General features: G+C 49.2%; 2 protein-coding genes across 8 annotated transcripts in view; one reads left to right on the top strand and one right to left on the bottom strand.

The window, feature by feature from the left end:
- Positions 1 to 3,866: 3,866 nt before the first annotated feature.
- LOC119374451 (uncharacterized) lies at positions 3,867 to 20,262 on the top strand. The gene is made up of 3 exons (XM_037644554.2): positions 3,867 to 5,068; positions 6,129 to 6,357; positions 19,874 to 20,262. The coding sequence occupies exons 1-3, from the start codon at positions 4,816 to 4,818 to the stop codon at positions 19,884 to 19,886; spliced, it is 495 nt and encodes a 164-aa protein (XP_037500482.1). The 5' UTR covers positions 3,867 to 4,815; the 3' UTR covers positions 19,887 to 20,262.
- Positions 14,687 to 20,276, bottom strand: part of LOC119374269 (uncharacterized) — a 292,758-nt gene continuing 287,168 nt past the window's right edge. For all 7 annotated transcript variants that reach the window (XM_049420340.1, XM_049420341.1, XM_049420339.1 and 4 more), the window contains one exon: positions 14,687 to 14,927. In XM_049420340.1, coding sequence (XP_049276297.1) covers positions 14,915 to 14,927 — 13 coding nt within the window. In that variant the 3' untranslated portion in view covers positions 14,687 to 14,914. The remainder of the gene's footprint in view (positions 14,928 to 20,276) is intronic.

The raw sequence follows: 20,276 nt of genomic DNA, 5'->3' as shown, positions 1-20,276 counted from the left end.
GCTAGGTTGCGCGCTAGGTAAGCGGAAAGACGAGAACAGCCGGCCTAGTGAACAGGCGTTGTGTCTATTTCTCTGTGTCTTTCCATTACAATTTATATATATATATATATATATATATATATATATATATATATATATATATATATATATATAGAAGAGAGAGAGGAGAGAGAGAGAGAGAGAGAGAGAGAGAGAAAGAGAGAGAGAGATATGTATGTATCACTTGTGGGGAATATTTTCTAAAGCTCCAAGCATTCATTTCCTTTGAGGGTTTGCCATGTCTGTCTGTGTGAAGAGGTGTTCTACATTTATTTCTCTTTCATTTACGAGGAAGAACGCGTTTGTGCATAAGGGCTGTAGGACAAATGGGCATGCGCGAAGTTTACTATCATGCTGCGTCGTTGTCCTTCAGGCTGTGCAAAATTCAGTTCAGTCTTATTTACAGTTGGGTTCTAGTTCAGTCTTGGTTGGGTAGAGGTATGACGAGATTGAGTGTCAGTGAGCCAGGCCCAATGGTAATTTTATGCGATTCATTCCGAGTGAATAAGGCTGATCAGAATTATCGCGAGTCTAATTTGAAGGGAGCCCAGCTGATTAGAGGCATCGCGAGCAGGTCTTGGCTAGTCAAGCTGACTAGAGTTCCGATGAGTCGAGGCGAGTTGAAAGTGAAGTGAGCCTGGCTGAGGAAAGCTATTATGTGTTTGGGCCTAAGCAAACCTAGCAAAGCGCTAAATTGACAAGGCTGAGCTTGGCTGAGCGACACTGAGCAGAAGTTTTGTGAATCTGACTGTAAGTGAACCTCCCTGAGCACACAAGTTCCATGATGTAGTTTGAGTGAGCTACGCTGGGTAGAATTTTCGTGAATCTGGCTTCAAGTGAGCTGTAAGCAAATTTTGTCATTTGTTGGTGAGTCTCAGTGAGTCCCGCTGATTCTGCTCATCTGTGGAGAATACTGCAGTCATTGAAAGCGTTTACGGTAACTTTACAGTGCTTCGCTGGGTAATACAGATTGGCTCTTTTAATCACCGGCAGCTGCTGCACTTATTGACGATGGTGCGGTGTCGTATTTTTTTTAACGCGAAAGTGTTTCATGCCGGGGTCCACCAAGAATTTCATGATTTATTTCCGTCACGGAAATACGTCAGCAAAATGAACGCCATCAAATGGCAAAGAAAAAACTATAAGAAAACGTTCCGTAGACAGGAGTCGAACACATGACCCCTCAGTCCGCAACGTTGGCTGGCGGGCGTTTAGCCCATTGAGCTACCTGCAAACACATAACGGATACTATATGAACGCGGCTTCTATCTTTCAGATTTTCCTCTCACAGTGCTCTTGCATGGATGGATGGATGTATGCTATGAGCGTCCCCTTTTATAACTGGGTGGGGACATGTGTGCCATCAGGCTCGAAAAGCAAAACAAAAAACGCGCCGTTGCTGCGAACGCACCATTCGGCGCGTTTCCAATAGAAGGGCAGTTTCGTTTCACACACCGTGAGGGGGGGCTTCAGCCCAAGCCTTGTTCATAGCGTCCATCCATATGAAAAAATCACGCCTTATCCACGAAGTGAATGATGATGAATGGGCGAAGCTCCGGGGGCAATCTGGTAAACCGTGAATTCTAATAAAATTTGACCACTCATATATGACGTTAAGCTCAGGGGAACGTTGCCGGAGGGACGCCGCCGCTGCCCGCTCTCGCATTCCGGACTCCGCTTCTTGTTGAGCCCGTTTCGCAGCGGCTTCCTTGGCGCGCACCGTATCGGGATCCGCTTCTCGTTGCGCACACTTCGCAGCGGCGTCCTTGGCGCGTGCCGTCACGGGATCCGCCCGGCGCCGCGCTCGCTTGGCGGCAGCCTCTCGAGCTCGCACCGCGGGATCCTGCCGACGAGCCGCAGCGGCCTTCCGCACCCGGCGCTCCTCATCGTCCATGGTCCACCAAGCGCGATCCGACACGTACGGCGACGATCCAGGTGAATGAGAGATAACGGGCGCGCCGGCGCAGCCCGCGCAGCAGCCAATCGGAGAGCAGCGGCACCTCCAACGACATCTAGTGTCCAATCACCCAATCGCCATATTGCAATCATCTCTATGGGACAGCGCCATCTAGGAAACTAGACGAGAAATGGCGATGACGACACAGAATGCGTACAGCGCCATCTAGTATATCGTCACCCAACTGCAGTTTGCATGCATCTCTATGCGACAGCGCCATCTATTGTGTGATAAGGGAGACGCTACTGGGTACGCCGGAGGGACGAGGGATTGCCCTAGACCATAATGAGCTACGCCCTTAAAAATAGCTCTCCGACGCTCGCCTGGCTGTCGCACCGCGTTCCCAGCTCGCCCTGTGAGAAATAACTGCCAGGCTAGAGGGAAGACTCAACGCGCGAAGCGTTTCTCTTCGCATTTCACGACGCTTTGGAGGAGTGCATACGGAGTATCAGTGTTGATTATGTGCTTGTTGATGCCATATTTGCGCGGAATTCAACATATGCGGTGTCCACGTATATGTTAAGAACTTAAGCTACCGCAAGGATTAAGTCATGATCATGGGCGTTAGTCGTCGGTACGGAGGTGTGCCACTAGGCGTCAACGGGAGTGCGTCCACATCAGGCGGTGCTACATCTCCCAAACAGCAATAGATATTATACAAGCTCTGATATAGCAGTGTACTAAAGCAATCAACTACTTCTGTGCCGACACGTTTCACTTTCGTGTTATAAACCGATTCCTATGACAGAGAGATCGATCATCCTTTTTCAGTTCACATAGTACTTAGCGAGACATATCTCAATAAGCAATTATGCAGGTATCTTAATAAGTAATTATGCAATAAGCAATTAACACTTGACGCAAAAAGTTCCGCAACCAAACCGCAGTTTGCGCAGCATGTTGCTTACGGCAATGAATGGAGCTAACACTGGTTCGAGCAGCAATAAAGAATCAGTCGTTAGCACAGCGACGCCCTTGTCTTGAACATGGCCATAGCACGTTGAACATGGTCTTGCGAATGGCGCTTTTGTTCTATGTTCAAAAACCATCGGCACGAGGGACCCATATTCCACTCGTGCACTGAGTCAGTGCGCGTGCTATTATACGTGAATGCCGTATATCATTATATATATATATAGATATATTATATATATATATATATATATATATATATATATATATATAATATATATATAGTAATGGAAAGGCACAGGGAAATAGACACAACGCCTGTTCACTAGGCCGGCTGTTCTATTCTGCCTCGTCTTTCTCGTCTTCCCGCTTGCCTAGCGCGCGCCCTTGCAATAGCGGTGGTATCTTCCTTACATTCGGCCAACGCTGCGAACTTGCATACCGAGCTGCAGGAATGCTTTCGGGCGGACGCCCTTGGTAGTTCCGCGTTGTTAGTCGCAGGTCCACAGGTCCTTGACACAGAAGCGCCTCAGTTATAGAAAACATCTCTGGCGGGCGGTTCTGGCTGTGCCTGTGTGGTCTCTCTTGTGTACGCCACGACGCGTCTCGAGGCGTCGAAGACTCAGGTGGCCGACAATGGCTGCCTCGTTGCGGCCGTAGGTCTCGGCCACGCTGCCATTCAACGTGCTCTGCGGAAGGCGCAACTAGCTGGTGTGCTGCTGCTCGGATATTACAGTGGCGACGAGTGTCACGGACAACGACCATGCGGTGAAAGTAGATGAACACAGCGGTGAAACCGGACAGCCTCTACGTGAACGACCGAGGAGAACCATGGCCTGTCTTCAGCTACCGCTGTTCGACGATACCAGAGATAAGTGGAAACCATATCTTCTAAGGGCGGAAGCATATTTTGAAGCCAACGACATTATCGACTCGAAGAAGCAACGTGTACTGCTTGTGGCTGCTCTTAGCACGCAAACAGTTCAAGGGCTAGCTGGTCCAATCGCGCCCAAAGCCCCCAGTTCGCTCACTTATGCCGAAGCAGTTGCAGCCCTAAATAGCTACTACGATCCCAAGCGTCATGAAAGAGCAGAGAGCTGCAAGTTCTTCACGCGTTGCCAACAGGCAGGGGAGTCGATTCAAGCGTTCCTCGTCGACATACGGCGCATAGCGGACAATTGCAACTTTGGCACTGTATTAGACCGAATGATAAGGGATCGGATTATTTGTGGCGTACGCTCAAATAGCCTGTGCAAGCAGCTGCTGATGAAGGAAGGGTTGACGCTAGAAGAGGCCGAAGCTATGTCATTTCCGCGGAGGCGGCGGAAAACGACGCTAATGAGATGGGCGCAAAATCACCAACAGTTCTCAAAAGTGCAAGCCCGTCCTCGGTGATTTCGGGATAACCACAACGGAAGCGCACCGCTAACGTGCGGAAGATGCGCAAGCTCGAGGCATGATGATAACGCCTGCCGGTGGGCTAAAGCGCGCTGTTTTCGTTGTGGGCGGCGCGGGCACGTGGCACGATTCTGCTATGAGGCGCCGACAGCACACCTGCAAGGTGGAAAGCGGGCATAGAGTGTAAAAGCATTGACAGCCACGCAAACCGCGTCTAGCCATGATGATAGCGACAAAGCCAGCGTGGCAAAAGTTTGGACCGTAATCTCGGAAAAGAAAAACTGACTCGAACCACCGATACGACGCACGCTTCGTTGGGCAGACGTGCAACTACACATGGAAATCGATACAGGGTCTCCAGAGTGCGTCATAGCGCGCCAGATATACGAGCAACACAGAGCTCAGTGGCCACGCCTGACGGCTTCTCGATTGAAGTTATCGTGCTACGCGGGAAGGCTACCCGTGCTGGGGAACTCGAACTGTCTGTTCAATACAAAAATGTGTCTGTCATGTGCACACTAATGGTGCTTGACTGCGCAGGACCGAGTCTGTGTGGACGTGACCGGATAACAGCGCTCAGCAAAAGGGGCGTGCCGATTGAACAGCTGACAGCACTGGATTTGCCTGCCGTTCCAAGTTCAGCCGGATACTGGTTGAACGGCCTGCTTGCTGACTACGCGGACGTCTTATCGGCAGACCTTGGGCTGATTAAAGGTCCTCCTGCAAGCTTGAAGCTCAAGGCGACGGCGACGTCAAAATTGTGTAAGGCCAGATCTATTCCTTACGTGCTCCGTGATAAGGTCTCAAGCGAAATTGATCGGTTGGTGTCTATGGGGGCGTTGTCGCCGGTAGAACATGCGGAATGGGCTACGCCTATCGTAGCAGTCTTGAAAAAAAGATGGTAGTGTTCGAATTTGCGCAGACTTTAAGGTCACCCTCAACCCAGCTTTTGATGTGGAGCATTACCCGCTGCTGGTAGTCGAGGACATGTTTGCTACCCTAAATGGTGATGAAATATTGAGCACATTGGATTTGAAGGACTCATACAATCAAGTGCCACTGGACGACGCGTCGCGCAAGTTGTGTGTCATTAACACTCATCGCGGTCTGTATTGTTATAGCAGACTGCCGTTTAGCATAGCTTCAGCGCCGGCTATTTTTCAAAGGATAATGGATATGATACTTAGCGGGCTAGCCGGCGTCCAAGCGTACCTTGACGAAGTGTTGGTGGCGGAGCGTAGTAGCGGCAGCGGAAGGCTACTTAAGGAAGCATTTGAACGCTTTCGAGGTCACGGAGTGAAACTTAGGCCCGACAAATGCAAGTTCAGACAACCTTCAGTCACGTATCTGGGGCATCGCATAGATCGGGAAGGATTGCATCCCACTGAAAAGACTAGAGGCTATCATGCAAGCGCCTCGACCACGTAATGTCACAGAGTTGCGTTCATTTTTGGGCAGGCTCGCGTATTATGCGCGGTTCTTGCCGAACATGTCCTCCCTGCTATCTCCGTTGTAACAGATAATGGAAAAGCGCGCTGAGAGTGGCTGCCACCGCCTCAGGCTGCATTCGAAAAAGCCAATGAGGGCCTGAACAATGCGCAACTCTTAATCCATTTTGATCCGAACAAAGAATTGGAGCTAGAATACGATGCGTCCTCATATGGCGTGGGAGGAGTTCTGTTTCATTCTGAAGGCAAAGAGCATATGCCAATTTGATACCGCTCCAGAATGCTAACAAAGGCGGAACAGAACAATTAACAGCTGGAGCGAGAGACATTGGCACTTATTGTTGGCGTGTCTCGTTTTCGGGACTATTTTTTAGGTCGGCAGTTTACCTTGGTCACCGACCATCCACCCCTGCTCGGGCTCCTGAGGCCCGATCGCCAGACACCGCCGATGGCGGCAGCTCGAATTCCACGGTGGGCACTGTTCCTGGTCGGCTACCAGTACAAGTTACAGTACGTGCCTGGAAAAGAACTGCTGACAGCAGACGCCCTCAGCAGGCTTCCAGCAGAGGCGGCAGGTCCATTGTCGGATGGCGACCCACCCGAGTACGTATTGTCGTTGAATGCTTTGGATCAAGGTATTGTCGCCACCCACGAATTACAAGAGCTAACTGCCAAGGACCCAGTATTAGTCCGTGTAACAAGCTATATATTACATGGGTGGCCGCGAACTGCTAAAGGAATGGAGAAATCGCTGCGGCCGTTTATTACCGCAAGTTAGAACTATCGTGGGCCCACAAGCTAGTATGCCGGGGAAGCGTGGTTGTCGTATCGTCTTCGGCTCAGGGAAGGATGTTACAGCTTCTGCACGAAACGCATCAGGGCTCATTGTCCATGAAATCGGTCGCAAGGTCATTTTTCTGGTGGTCTGGTGTTGACAGGAACATAGAGGACGTGTCGGCACATTGTAAAAACTGCGTGCAGAACCTACCCATGCCGGCAGCAGCCCCGCCATTAAGTTGGCCCAAAACATCTGACAGGTGGTGCCGGATCCACATAGATTTTGCAGGGTCGATAGCAGGTCAGATGATACTTGTGGTGGTTGATACACACACTAAGTGGATTGAAGCAGTTCCTATGAGGCACGCGAACACAGCTTGTACTGTTCGCTGTTTGAGAAGCATGTTTTGCCGGTTCGGAGTACTACACACCATCGTGTCTGATAATGACACCCAATTCACAAGCCGTTCGCTACGTTCGTAAGAAAGAATGATATCGTGCACTTGCGGAAAGCGCCATTTCATCCGCAATTGAACGGAGCCACCCAAAGAGCGGTTCGAACTGTGAAGGATGGGTTGCGCAAGATGACAAAAGGGGCGCTGGAAGATAACCTGTTATGGCTGTTGTTTAATTACAGGCGCACCCCTCAAAGGGAAGGCAATTCTCCCTCGTAATTGCTTTTGGGCTACCAACTACGCGCTTGGACACGTGTCTGCCGCCAGCTCCACAGCTTCTGCAGCAGGCACTAAAGACAGGGCTGTCTCACCAGGCAGCAGTGTATACGTGCGGAATTATGGCACCGGGCCAAAGCGGACACCTGGGCACGTAATATCGACGTTCGGAGCCAGGATTGTAAAGGTGGAAACTCCAGCCGGAGTAGTGCAGCGGCATGTCGACCAAGTCTGCCACCGTCATGAAGGTACACCTGGAAGGACGGCCTATGGAACCACGGCAAGTGAGGTCAGACGGGCGAGCTCACACAAATAGTACTGCCACTTCGACTGGTGCGACCAGCGTGGCCCCGAAAGCACGAGATATACGCGGAGAGGACGAGGAAGGGAGCGCGGCTGAGCAGCCGCCGACGGGCCACATTGACGACTCAGTTTGACTGGCGCAGCAGGTACCTGACGTCGAAGCGACGGCGGCAACGACGGACCATGCGCAGGCCCTACTCAGGCGATCCAAACGGATTCGGAAGCCTATAAAACGGTTCTAATATTAAGAGGGAAGGAATGTTATGTTTAAGTTGTTGTTTGCTGCTACGGACCAGCCAAGCCAGCTGTGCGCGCGCACCTTCTTGCACCCTCTTTGATTAGCCCTGCTCCGATCCGAGATATCATGTTTCCCTTGCCCAAAACCCTTTCACCCCTGCACTATATTGTTACAAGCCGTGACAAACAAGCAGGAATGTTCCATCGAGTCGATGAAGACGATGATCGCAATAGCGGTCGCGTTGTTGTTGGTGTTCCGCCATCTTGGCTTAAGGACTCCCCGTGTATATCCTGTAAATACATTTCATTCATTCTTTCTTTATTGCGGGTATTTCCACTCCCGTGACATTTTCGTGGAGGTGCTGGGTACCAACACGGTCTAACGGAGCTCCGAAACTGCCGACACTTGGTTGAACCCTCGATGGCAGAAGAGGGTTCGGCCCCTGCAGCGGCAACCGCCACGACGACAGTTGTCCTTCCACAGCGGAAAGACCCAGGCACGTTTTGCGGGACTGACAGTGTCGACATCGAAGAATGGTTGCCGATGTACGAACGCACCAGCAAGAATTATCGCTGGGACGACACTCTTATGTTGGCGAACATCCTATTCTACCTGAAAGGGACAGCCAAAGTGTGTTTCGAGAACCACGATGTAGAAATTGGCAGCTGGGATGCGTGCAAAGAAAAGATGCGTGCCCTGTTTGACAAATCGACTGGTAGAAACATAAGCGTGCGTAGGGTTCCCTTCCAGGGGGGGCGAAGGTTCGTCGCAGCGCCCCCCTCCCTATTATGTCAATGTATGCGGCTGCCTTTGCGCCCCTCTTCTCGCCCCCCCTACAATGTATAGGGCGGACATTGCGCCCCCCCTTCTCGACCCCTTGCCCCCCCCCCCCCCTGCGCACGCCTATGGATAGAAGATAGCGGCCAAAAAGGCGCTGGCGGCCTCGTGCTCAGACATCGAATGAATCCTACCTGTCTTATATACAAGACGTGCTCGCCCTTTGCCGCAAAGCCGTCGACAGCATGGAGGAGTCTGAAAAAGTGGTTCATATCTTGAAAGGTATAGCAGATGACGCATGCAACCTCCTGATCTGCAAGGACTGTGACACAGTAGATGCCATCATCCATGAGTGCCAGTGTTTCGAGACCGCCAAAAAGCCGACGTATTGCCAATCAATATACTCGACTTCCTAATACAGCAGCAACATGGTCGTGCGAAGACGCCCCCCTACCACGGGCACCACTGACTGCGGAGCACGTGACGAAGATAGTCCGAAGTGAACTCGAAGCTATCTCTCCTGCCTCCACGTGCTCTCGTTTCTGTGATTCCGGCTCGCAAATGGTACCACTAATGCATGCCATCGTTCCTCAAGAGCTTTCGAATGTTGGCCTGGACTCCGTGTGAACGGCCGCTCCTCCCCAATCGAATGACCGTCGTCCGCCACTTTCGTACGCCCAAGGGCAAAGGTCGGTGCTTCCTCGCAATCCCGCTGAGTGGAGGACTGCGGACGACCGGCCCATTTGCTTCAACTGCCGTCGTATTGGCCACGTGGCCCACTGTAGCAACAGCAGGTGGTATTGGCGTCAGGCGTCCTATGGGTCCAACCGTCGCCCAGAGACAAATGATGGTCAATTCCAACCCCACCGTGAGTCACCTCAGTCCACCAGTGATGACGTTTCTTCCATGCCGTATCGTCGGTCACCATCACCGTATGGTCACCAGTCCAGCTTGCCGCAATCTCGTCGCCCGTCGTCTCGCTCACCCAAGTTCCGCAGTCCTGCATCGCCGACTTCCCACCTGTCTCGGAAAAACTAGGCGATGCAGCTCCCGGAGATGACGCTGCATCGACGATTCGCCCGCTAAATCCTCTGACCACACTGCAGACTCGACGCAACCTTATTGACGTTAAAGTAAACGACGCACATATTGTTGCTCTTGTGGACACAGGCCCCATATATCAGTGATGAATTCAGAGCTTCGTCACCGCCTAAAGAAGGTTTTTACCCCGCCCACGGTGCCGCTCATCTAGTTCGCCGGCGGTGGAACATTTCCCGTGCTTGGGAAGTGCTCTGCACGTATCAGTGTTGCTGACCGCTCCACAGCTGTACTATTTGCCGTGCTCGAAAAGTGCTGCCATGACCTCATCCTCGGCATGGACTTCCTGTCCGCCCACTCTGCCCTTTTGACAAGGAACCGGCTTACTTCAGCTCGACCTGCCATGTTACTACGACGCTCCAGCAACACCTCAACCACGTTTGTGTTATATCGAGTACGTCCGCCTAGCGCCTCAAGCCGTTACTTATGTGACCCTGGGCTCTTGTCCTATTCCCGACGGCGATTATCTGCTGACTCCGACCATTGACGTTTGGCTGGCCAGAAATATTGCCGTTCCTCACATGGTTTTCACGGTCACGAATAATCCAGCATCTCTACCGATACTGAACTTCAGCTGGTGTGCGCAAGTTATCCCAGATGGCATCACTCTAGCCAACGTCTCTTCCCTTGCTGACCATTCTGTTTCTGCGCTCACTGCAGACGCTTCCCCCCCCCCCCCCCCGCTTCATTCTGTTCCTCAATGAGCCCAGCTGATGGCGACATTGACAAGATGATCGCGCCTGACCTTGTTCTAGCACAGAGACCCGATATCCGGCGTATCTTGGAATCCTTCCAGGACATCTTTAACTTTGAAGACCGCCCTTTAGGTCAGACGTCGGTCATCACTCACAAAATCAATACGGGAGACGCCAGCCCAATTCGACGGCGTCCTTATCGCGTGTCCCATGCTGAGCGACAGGTAATACAGCGTGAAGTTGATAAAATGCTCACTAAAGACGTCATTGAACCATCCTGTAGTCCGTGGGAATCACCAGTCGTGCTCGTAAAGAAGGACGGCAGCTGGCGTTTCTGCGTAGACTACCGTCACCTAAACAAGGTGATGCACAAGGACGTCTACCCGTTGCCAAGGATTGATGATGCTCTCGACTGCCTACAGGGGTCTATCTACTTCTCCTCTATCGACTTGTGTTCGGGATACTGGCAGATTTCTGTCGATGACCAATACCGTTAAAACAGCACTTGTGACACCGGACGGACTTTTCCAGTTTAAAGTAATGCCCTTTGGGTTATGCAATGCCCCGGTTGATGGACTCCCTGCTACGTGGGTACAAATGGTCCACGTGCCTTTGTTACCTCGATGATGTCATCGTATTCTCACCGACGTTCGAAAGCCACCTTAGCCGCCTCTCGGCAGTTCTTGAAGTTTTCAGGAGCGCAGGTCTCCAGCTGAACCCTTCCAATTGCCGTTTTGGCCGCCGAGAAATCACTGTGCTCGGCCACCTCGTCAGTGCTCAAGGCGTCCAACCTGATCCTGACAAAATTTGGGTCGTCAAAGACTTCCCCATACCACGTTCCACGAAAAATGTACGCAGCTTTGTCGGCCTATGTTCTTATTTTCGACGTTTTGTCAAGAACTTCGCCCACATTGGTCGGCCTTTGACACAACTCCTGAGGAAGGATATGCCGTTTTCTTGGGGTCCCCAACAAGCTGATGCGTTTCGCAAACTTACTGCGTTGCTTACCTCCCTGCCCATCTTAGCCCATTTTCACCGGTTAGCACCCACTGAAGTTCGCATCGACGCCAGCGGACATGGCGCAGTTCTCGCTCAGTGCCAGCAAGGAAAAAATCATGTTCCAGCTTTTCTTCAATGAGCATTTTGTTCTTAATTTGTAGAGCGAACGAATCTTGCTATCGAAAAATCGCAACAAAGCTTTAATTCGTTACTTTTATTGCGTAAGAACTACTCGGCTGGAATTAACCGTAATAGAGCACAGGCAGTGAAATACGTTTGCGATATAGTGGCGCTGGCACTTTCACATATTTGCAAACAAATGCTAACATAAGAATATTTCCTTTGTTGATTATAAAGGTGGTAGTCGCAACTTCTTCAGAAACTATCGTCGTATCACTGTTTTCTCTGTGCAAGGTTGCTGAAAATGTTATAAACACACGTTTCGCTGCTTTCCTCGAGAAAAGAATTGCATTATCAACCCCGCAGTGTGTATTTGAAAAGGAAAAATCAAGAGAAAGGGCCTAGACCCCCGTGAAGCATAACATAATAAAGAACATAGAAGATAAACGCTTGACAGTGGGATCGTTCCTGGACCTATAAACACTTTTCAATATGTTAATCGCAAAGTTATCTTACTTAAATTGCCGTAACAAGAGGCACCCCGCTAGACTCGGTTAACAGCTAATGTACTAGTGTGAATGGCGTTTCATCTAGCCATACGAATAAAGTACGTACTGGAGTTCGGCAGGGCTCAGTTTAGGGGCCAATACTGATCCTCTGCATACTAACGATATAGTCAACAGTCCTCGCACTCCCTCCATGGTAGTGTGTGCACACATGACACAAATTTTTTTCTTTTCTGGGTCTAATCTACACTCTACAGCGAGCTTAGCTGATATGGGGATGGCTGAACTATCGAAATGTTTGACGGTAAATAAAATTCAACTTAATGTAGACAAAGACAAAAGTTTTTATCGAGACAAGAAAAACAGAACAACGTGATCGTGAATCCATGATGGATTTTCGCAACAGTTTGATGGTATTCGGCAGGACCGCTTCAGAAAGGATCAGACATCACGCCAGTGCTGGTGGGATTCAGCTTGTGCGATTATCACGACATGGCCGGGGTTGTATATATGGGCCAGACGCCCAGCGAGGTAGACCTGCCTCGAACGACGAATCCCGCGCACTGCCGAAGGCACGGTTCAAGCACCCTCGAGGACGCCCCTCACGAGCTGCCGCTGATTTCCTCGTTACCACCGGACGGCACATATGCGCACCAATCATATCCGCTTAGCCACCGTGCGGCACACTATCGTAATAATCATAAGTGGGGTTTAACGTCCCAAAACAACGATATGATTATTAGAGACGCCGTAGTGAAAGGCTCCGGAAATTTAGACCACCCGGGGTTCTTTAACGTGCACCTAAATCTAGGTACACGGTCCTCAAAAATTTTCGCCTTCATCGAAAATGCAGCCGCCGCGGCCGGGATTCGATCCCTCAACTGCGGGTCAGCAGTCGAGTGCCGTAACCACTAGACCACCGTGGCGGGGCTGGCACACTATCGTGGTTTTTGGGTTTCGTTTTCTCGTCCCCTCACCACAGTGCTCTTTTGCGCCTGGATCCAATATGATTTTGGCATTGTTTTTAAGGAAAGGCTAAAGTGGACGTATCACGTTAATTACGTGTTGTAATAAATGGGAACTTTGTTGTCATTACGGTTTAAGAAGCAGATTTATTCTGCTCTTATTAAATCATACCTGCATTATTGTTCATTAGTTTGGAGAAGTACAATGCAGGCTAACTGGCGATCACTATTTCTTTGACAAAAAAAAAGACATTAGAACAATTAGTAATGTCAGATTTGGGGACAGAAAAAAAGAACACATTAGGTACCTGGGAGTAATATACGTCTAATATTCTTCAGTTGGTTCTTGGGCACTTCATTTACTTAACAATCCCGGCCTCTTTTTTTCACATCACAAGGTTCTCAAAAATTTCTAGCCCATACATGTGGACAAGTTAACCACCGCAATAACAGGATCGCGACAAGATATGGTTCACAAGTGCTTGACTAGGAGAACACGAGACTCCTGACCAACAACCATTAGAAATAGAAGATATAATAACAAGCCAATAATCCAGGAAAATAATAAAGCGGAAAGTTAGTCAGCTGCTTCTTTCGTATTTTGTAGCGTTAGCTACACTTGCCTAGCCGCAGCCGATTTCGCGTGGCGCGTCATGAGCCGTGCTGCGCATGCGCGAGCATCAGTGATGTCACACAGCTGGGTCACCGAAGCTGGCATCTCACGCGCTATCCGACACCGCCGCGCGCGGCTCGCCGCTGCTGGTCTGTGCGTTCAGGCGGAGTGGCGTCGTAGGCGCGGAAGACATGCTGGCGCCGGCGCGCGCGCAGACTCCGCCAGCGCCGCTGGTCTCCGCCAAATTCGAGAGGAGTGACGTCGTAGAAAAAGTGGCGCCGGCGCGCGCACAGCTATTCGCCTTCGCTGTGCAGTCGCCGTCTGACACTGCGCTGGGGCCGCTTGATAGCGCCTCTGACTGGCGTTCGCAAGTGGGTAACGCCATGGAGAAGGAGAGCGCAAATGCTGCTCAACGGCGCAGAAGAGCCCAGAGGCTTATCTCATCGGATCCCAAAGTAATTTCCTGACAATAAGTTGTTCAGCGTACGAGGAATGAACAGAAGCAGGCTAATAATCCTAGACAATCTGGAAAGCTAAGAATAATCAGCTGAACCTTTGCTAACGCTACGTATACCCTGGCATAGCCGAGCTAAGCCGCTGCAACTTTTTTAATCGCTCTTATCGCAACGTCACTCACAATGACGTCTCTATTCTGTACACTCTGGTTGATATCGCCTTTTATTTGTGCATAATGATGTGCGTGTTCAACAATGATGCAATATTTGCAAGTTACGCAGTTATGCAAACCGTTATTTTACGTTTGTATAGGCATTCAATATTTTACTTGTATTTTTACATAACTTACAAAACTTATATTCAAAAAGCATTCAAAATTTACATAAGGAAACGTACAACAAACTTACACTTAGGAAAAACAGGGCAAAATGTATCAATGCCTTACGGGGTCCTCCCATCCGAAACATCAGTTTGGACACAAGTACTGGCAACTTAAACCGAAGTTACAACGTCGATTGAAAACTTACATAAGGAAACGCACGTTTCCTTATGTAAGCTTTCTATGTATCGGTTATGCCGGGGCCGTTAATCTTCTCATGATGTAATAGCACGTTAAATACTGCCCGATTTCTTAACTTAAATACGTTGACGCAATGCGCCAGGAAAACTACAGATATGTTGCAAATTCACTGCATAGACTTTAATACTCATTGGTAAAAGAATGCGTACCTTTATTTGCGTCGCCTAAAAGTTTGAACCAATAGTGTATTATTACTAGCGGAGATTTATGTCATTATCAGACTTTTTAAAACACTTGACCACCGTCTACTCCGTGCGTACAATATTAGTTGCGTTCCGACTTGCACAAGTGTGTTATTCTTTTCCTTCAGAACATATATATGGCATGCATTTCACCTCAGTATGTTGCTGACTTGCATCTTCCTAGTAGGCACCTCTGAAAGATGAGAGAAATGCGAAAAAAGTTTTAGATCTTTTTAGTATCGCTGATGTATACGTTCTTTACCTTTTCTGTAATGTGCATCATCCTCTATTTCAGGTAAGCTTCTTCAGCTCAGATAACCGACAATACTTTCACGCGAAAGAGAACAGAGCAACACAAGAAAGCAAGCCATAGTATGTCCTTCGCCGTTGTGTTAGCCAATTTAGTACAGAGCAGTCGTTAGAGAAGTGCTCGTATAGTGGGACTTATTATGGTCACTTACGGTTTCAAGAAATCAGTTTGTCTTTAGCACTCTAAGAGGCGGTTTTAATCTAAGACACTTGTGAAACAAACGTAGTTTACTGAGAAGCAATGATGATATAAGTAAAAAGAGAGATAGAAACGAAGAGGAAATGCAGGGAGCTCAACCAAGCACGGTCCCGGTTGGCTAGCCTACGTCTGGGGTGGGTGTAAAGGGGGAATAATAGACGAGATAGAGAAGAAAGATTCAGAGGAGGAAAAATAGGAAATGAACATTCGTGAAGTCCAGTCGACTACGTGGCCTTGTGCAATCACGAAGTCCTAGACGGATGGCCCAGGATCTTGCTTCCGAAAAGTGGTCTTGCATCTAGGCGATGGACCTTGGCTTCTTGAATGCGTCGTTCAGTTTGGCAAAGTGCGTGGTGTCGGAAAATGTACTCAATCGTCTCCTCACCCCCGCATCTCCTCACAGTTTCGCGCGGGAGGCAACCGCTGCCGTGGCTGCCCTAGTTACGACTGTGTTTTCGCTGGTGCGCATGCTGCCTAATTTCGCGCAAATTGATGGAAGTAATAGACCGACAATACGCGCCACCGTTAATTGCACAGAAAGGCACCAGAAAGGAGGTATAAGTTGGTGTTGATTTCCTGCTTGCGAAGACCGTCGCAAGGTGCAGACCGCCGCCGTAAAACGCGAGAACTGGTCTCCGACGTTGGCTCACTTGTTATGTTACATAGATTGCGTGGCAGCTGCAGACTGTTTGGTCTCACAGAAATGTTTGGTTAGTCAAAGGTTTGTCATTGCGGTGCCCTTTACGGTATTTCTGGTATTAGATTTCTATGCTGCTATCCCACAGAAAGAAGCTATGGAAGCCTACCAAGCTGCCATTTGCGTAGAAGCCACCACGGTTGTCACTGTTTATTGAACAGCTGAAGTCCTAGACGCGCAAAATGTATTTTCCTGGAACAACGTGAGCTACAGGTGTGGCAGGTTCATTTATGCAGCGAATTATGGGAAAACAAGTTGAGGCATGTGTTTCGAAAATGTATGCGGCTGCGATGGCAAGACCGACACAAGTGCCGCAAGCGCGGCTGTTCTGACTGCTATGCACTTTAACCAGTGTCGATGTCACTCAGGCTTCACCGGAAAGCCGCATGCGTGGAATGAGTCCTATTGAACAATACGAAATTCGCATCCAGCTACAAATACGAGAAGACAAGATGGACAGGCGCAAACTTGCGACTATCCTGATATTTCGCCACACATCAATATTGTACATGCGCAACAGGTGATCACATTGCCGGGAAGCCAAATTGCTTTGCAGACCACACAGAAAAAATAAAATCAGAGCCCTTTTACTATGTGAAGATGTAAGGCCAGCGAAGCCGTTTATTTTGTGTAAATATACTCCTTTCTTTACAAGGTGTTCTCCTTTGTTTGCTCTCTAATAACGTCATCATTTGCGCTTTGATACTGGCTACTGCCGTGGGTCAAGCGACGTAATCAGCACATGCATGGGAGGCATGGCGGGGTCCTTCCTAGACGACATGTTCGGGAGGTACTCCGGCTGGCAGGCTTGGGGGCAAAGTATGTTCGAGTACGCGCAGCCGTTGGTTTTAGCTATCGGCGGCACACCTCTCTTATTCAACGAGTCGCGACATTGAAAATAAGGCTTTGAATAACAGAGAGCTGAGCTAGTTGGTAAGTATTCATGCTACAGAGACTGTCGGATCGTCGAGTCGCACTGTCACGCTGCAATTCATCGCACAGGACAGAGAATTTGGAAACGTGTCCGGCGAACCACACACGATTACAGAAAACGCGCGAGTACCAGAACAGAATCCTTACCTACTCTCTTTGAAGTCTTACCGAGGCTTAGAGGAAGCGCTCATCTGGGTTGTAACCAACTCGGCCAAGGTTAATTTCATCCTTGCGATACTGAGGATCCTGGCGGGCAATGCTTTCGCGCTTGGCGTCGTTGGCCCGATCTTCGTAAATCATATCAGCCCGGTGGTGTCGACAGGACTCACGTTTCTGTTTCCGCTTGAGCTCTAAGCCGCCGCGCGGCATAGTCACTCCATATCTCGTAGATGGCGAGAAATGTCGCGACTCGAAGAGATGGCGTGACAATGCTTCCACCACCTCTGCGGCTGTCGTACGCTTTCACTTTACGCAGGATCACTGCCTCCCGAACACTTGGCGTCACGTCCAGATCTCCCAGTGCGCATGCAATAGCTAATTGCTTCTCATTGAAAGCTCACGTTGTCTTTCATGATCGTTAAAACAACTAACGTCCAGTCTGCCCGACACATACCATTAAATGTCGTCAGGGATCGCTTCCAGCAGCAAGTTTTAGTGAAATGTGCCGAGCATGTTTGCAGACTGTATGTCTTCACTGCCATGAATTGAGCGTGCGGGATGAGCCGCGACACAAGGCAGGCGAACCTGACAGGCATGTAAGATCTTTGTCTATTCCCCCTTAATTGTGTACTGTGCTATTGCAGCTGTATTTGAACGTGTGGAATTGTTACCAAGGTCGCCTTTCCCGTTTTAACGCGATAGCGTGAGAGAGCTAGTTTCGCAAAAATTCCGCCGCCGGCGTCGGTGGCGGCTTCGTTTGTGAGCGAAAAAACGAGAAAAATGCACATAAAATAAACAATAAAAATTTTCGGTCCCATCAAGGATAGAACTCAGGCCGTTTGCGTGGCAAGCAGGTGTCCTTCCACAAAGCCACGATGTTACTCGCGACTGCTTCGAAAAAAAAAAAGCACTACATAAATGACATGTAGTGGAAGGAGTCTCCTTAACGCATTTTGTTCGGCAGGTGCTACGACGAAAATGAGCCCATTCGGAGATTTGTAGGCGCATTGGCGAGGCCATCAAACTACGTTTTTTGCGCGACGCCGTGCTTCCAAAAAAGCTGGGATAGTGCACCCATTGCCGCTAAAAGCAAACACACAAATCCTTGCGAACAGAGAAAAACATATCAAGCAAACAGCAAACATTAGATAATGTACTGCCATCTGTGAGGCATTGTCAGAAACATGCCTATAGTTCCGCCGTTCTAGCACAGGGAAGTGCTTTAAATCGAAAACCTGTACCAGTACTATAGATACATCGCGTGCGCGAGTGTGTGTCTGTGTGCGTATGTATGTGTATCTGACAACACACATTAATAAGTGTGCACTTAGTGGTTGAAGTGCGCATGTGTGCGTGTAACGACCCACAATAATAAGTATGCACTTAATGGTTGAACTGCGCTCTAGGGTCCGGATTTCGCTGTCGCGTTCGACTCTTAAAGGCGAAGGCTAAGCGTCCCCCAATTTTGCTGTGAATACCTTACGCGGAACTTCTGTTTATGCGTGGAGATTTAGCGCAACGCTCAAAGAATGGTTCTTAGCACTGCGTGCAATTTCACCTTGCACTTTTGGAGGACTCTGGCGTGTTTTTGAACATATAAGGATACTGCCATTTTCGAATGCTATTGACAGGGCTGTAACAGCCAGCGGGTTTCAACTTGCTTTGAGACTCGTCAATAGTTTTACATAACTAAAAAACTAGGAGTCGAAAGCGGAATCAGAACGGACAGCGTCTTCATTGATGTCATAATACCCCGCCGCTATGAAAACGGTATGACAACAACCGCTATGACGAGTTGACGCGCCGAACAGCACAACGCCACTTCTCCCGAATAGCGCTGTTGGAGGGAAACAACAGGCACCTCTGGCGTTGATTGGTTTGTTATTTGAATCTTCAGCGTTACACCTGCCTGCCACATCGCGTTTTACCACACGAAATGCAGTTTCGAAAACTGAACAATTATATGTGGGAACCGTCGTCGCTGTCGTCCGTTCAAAGGGAGCCCACTTCGTCTGCTTTGAATGACGGCGGCGAAAGCTAGGTAAGGTGTGTAACAACATCACAAAAAGAGGGTGGCCCGCATTCAAAGGCTTGGCTACTAATATTTTAGTACTCCTTTTCAGAAAAACTAAGCGACTTAAATTAGTATAGTTTTCAGATATCATCAGGGTACGGAAAAGAACATATTGCCACGTGCGTTTCTTATTATCACTTTTGCTGTATTGGGTTTCGCCCACAAAGACTGTCAGCAACGCTCAGCGCAAACTGCGCCTCATTTTTCGAGAAGCTTCCCGGTTATTGTAGATCGTTTTGTTAAGATTGCGCGCAAGACGCGAACACTCGAGCTTATTCTAGAGCTTGTGCGACAACCAGCGATAACGCTGGAATATTCGATGGCACATGTATAAATGCCGACGCGCTTCACCGCTTGTCAGTTGATCGACAGTCGACGCTCTGTTCGCCGCAATCAGTGTATTGCTGTAGTTTGACTTTCAGTTTCCCGGCCACAAGCTCGCCCAAATAAAAAGTTTCATCTCTGATGTGCTAGCTGCTGCCTTCGTCGACGTCACGACCACGTGACAATATGTTGAAAATGTTATTCTCATCGATAGACGTCGACAAATTGCCGGAGTATCCTTTGACGAAGGACTAGGTGGTTCACTCTTGCATTAGCTCACAAAATTGAAACGTATAGGTATGGCATCAAATTAGTGAAAAACGTGGCATTCAGATTCCTAATTTTTGGCTACAGTTTACAGAGCTAATCATAATTTCACGTCTAAGTAGTGTTCTATGTCATTTTCAGACTCTCACAGACCGACTGAATCTTTCCATCTCGCAGCCTCCCCTTGTAGTCGCGCTTGGAAAGTGCCAACGTGCAAGATGGGAGCCAGCTTTAGCAGCTGCCGCGCCACTGTTACCTCCATGACTAAAAACGGAAATGGCGAGTGCTGCGCATAGCCTTACTGACTGCGACGCCGCTGCAACTGCTAGTGTGTATCGACGTTGCCAACGCCTGTTTCCTAAAATGGCGTAGGTGAATACAGGAACCCAACGTTGTCCAGACATGGCTATTTTATGTTCGCGTACTTTACCCGTGGTGTACAACGCGAAGACTGCATGCCACGACATGGGCGTCAGTAGCATATTTCTTCAACCTAAGCGCTAACACAAAATACTTACTTCTTTTTAGAGTTATCCGTTCGTGATCAATAAAGGCCGTTCTTCTAATATCGAGAGTTGCT

The sequence above is a fragment of the Rhipicephalus sanguineus genome, chromosome 11, assembly GCF_013339695.2.
Source record: "Rhipicephalus sanguineus isolate Rsan-2018 chromosome 11, BIME_Rsan_1.4, whole genome shotgun sequence".
Lineage (NCBI taxonomy): Eukaryota > Metazoa > Arthropoda > Arachnida > Ixodida > Ixodidae > Rhipicephalus > Rhipicephalus sanguineus.
Note: the sequence above shows the minus strand (reverse complement) of the source record. Positions and strands in the feature narration are given on the sequence as shown.

Excerpts from the sequence above, each read along its gene's own strand:
- LOC119374451 (XM_037644554.2), top strand. The coding sequence starts at position 4,816 with ATGTGCACACTAATGGTGCTTGACTGCGCAGGACCGAGTCTGTGTGGA. Across the intron at positions 5,069-6,128 it reads GACGGCGACGTCAAAATTGT|GTCGGCAGTTTACCTTGGTC; the intron begins GTAAGGCCAGAT and ends ACTATTTTTTAG.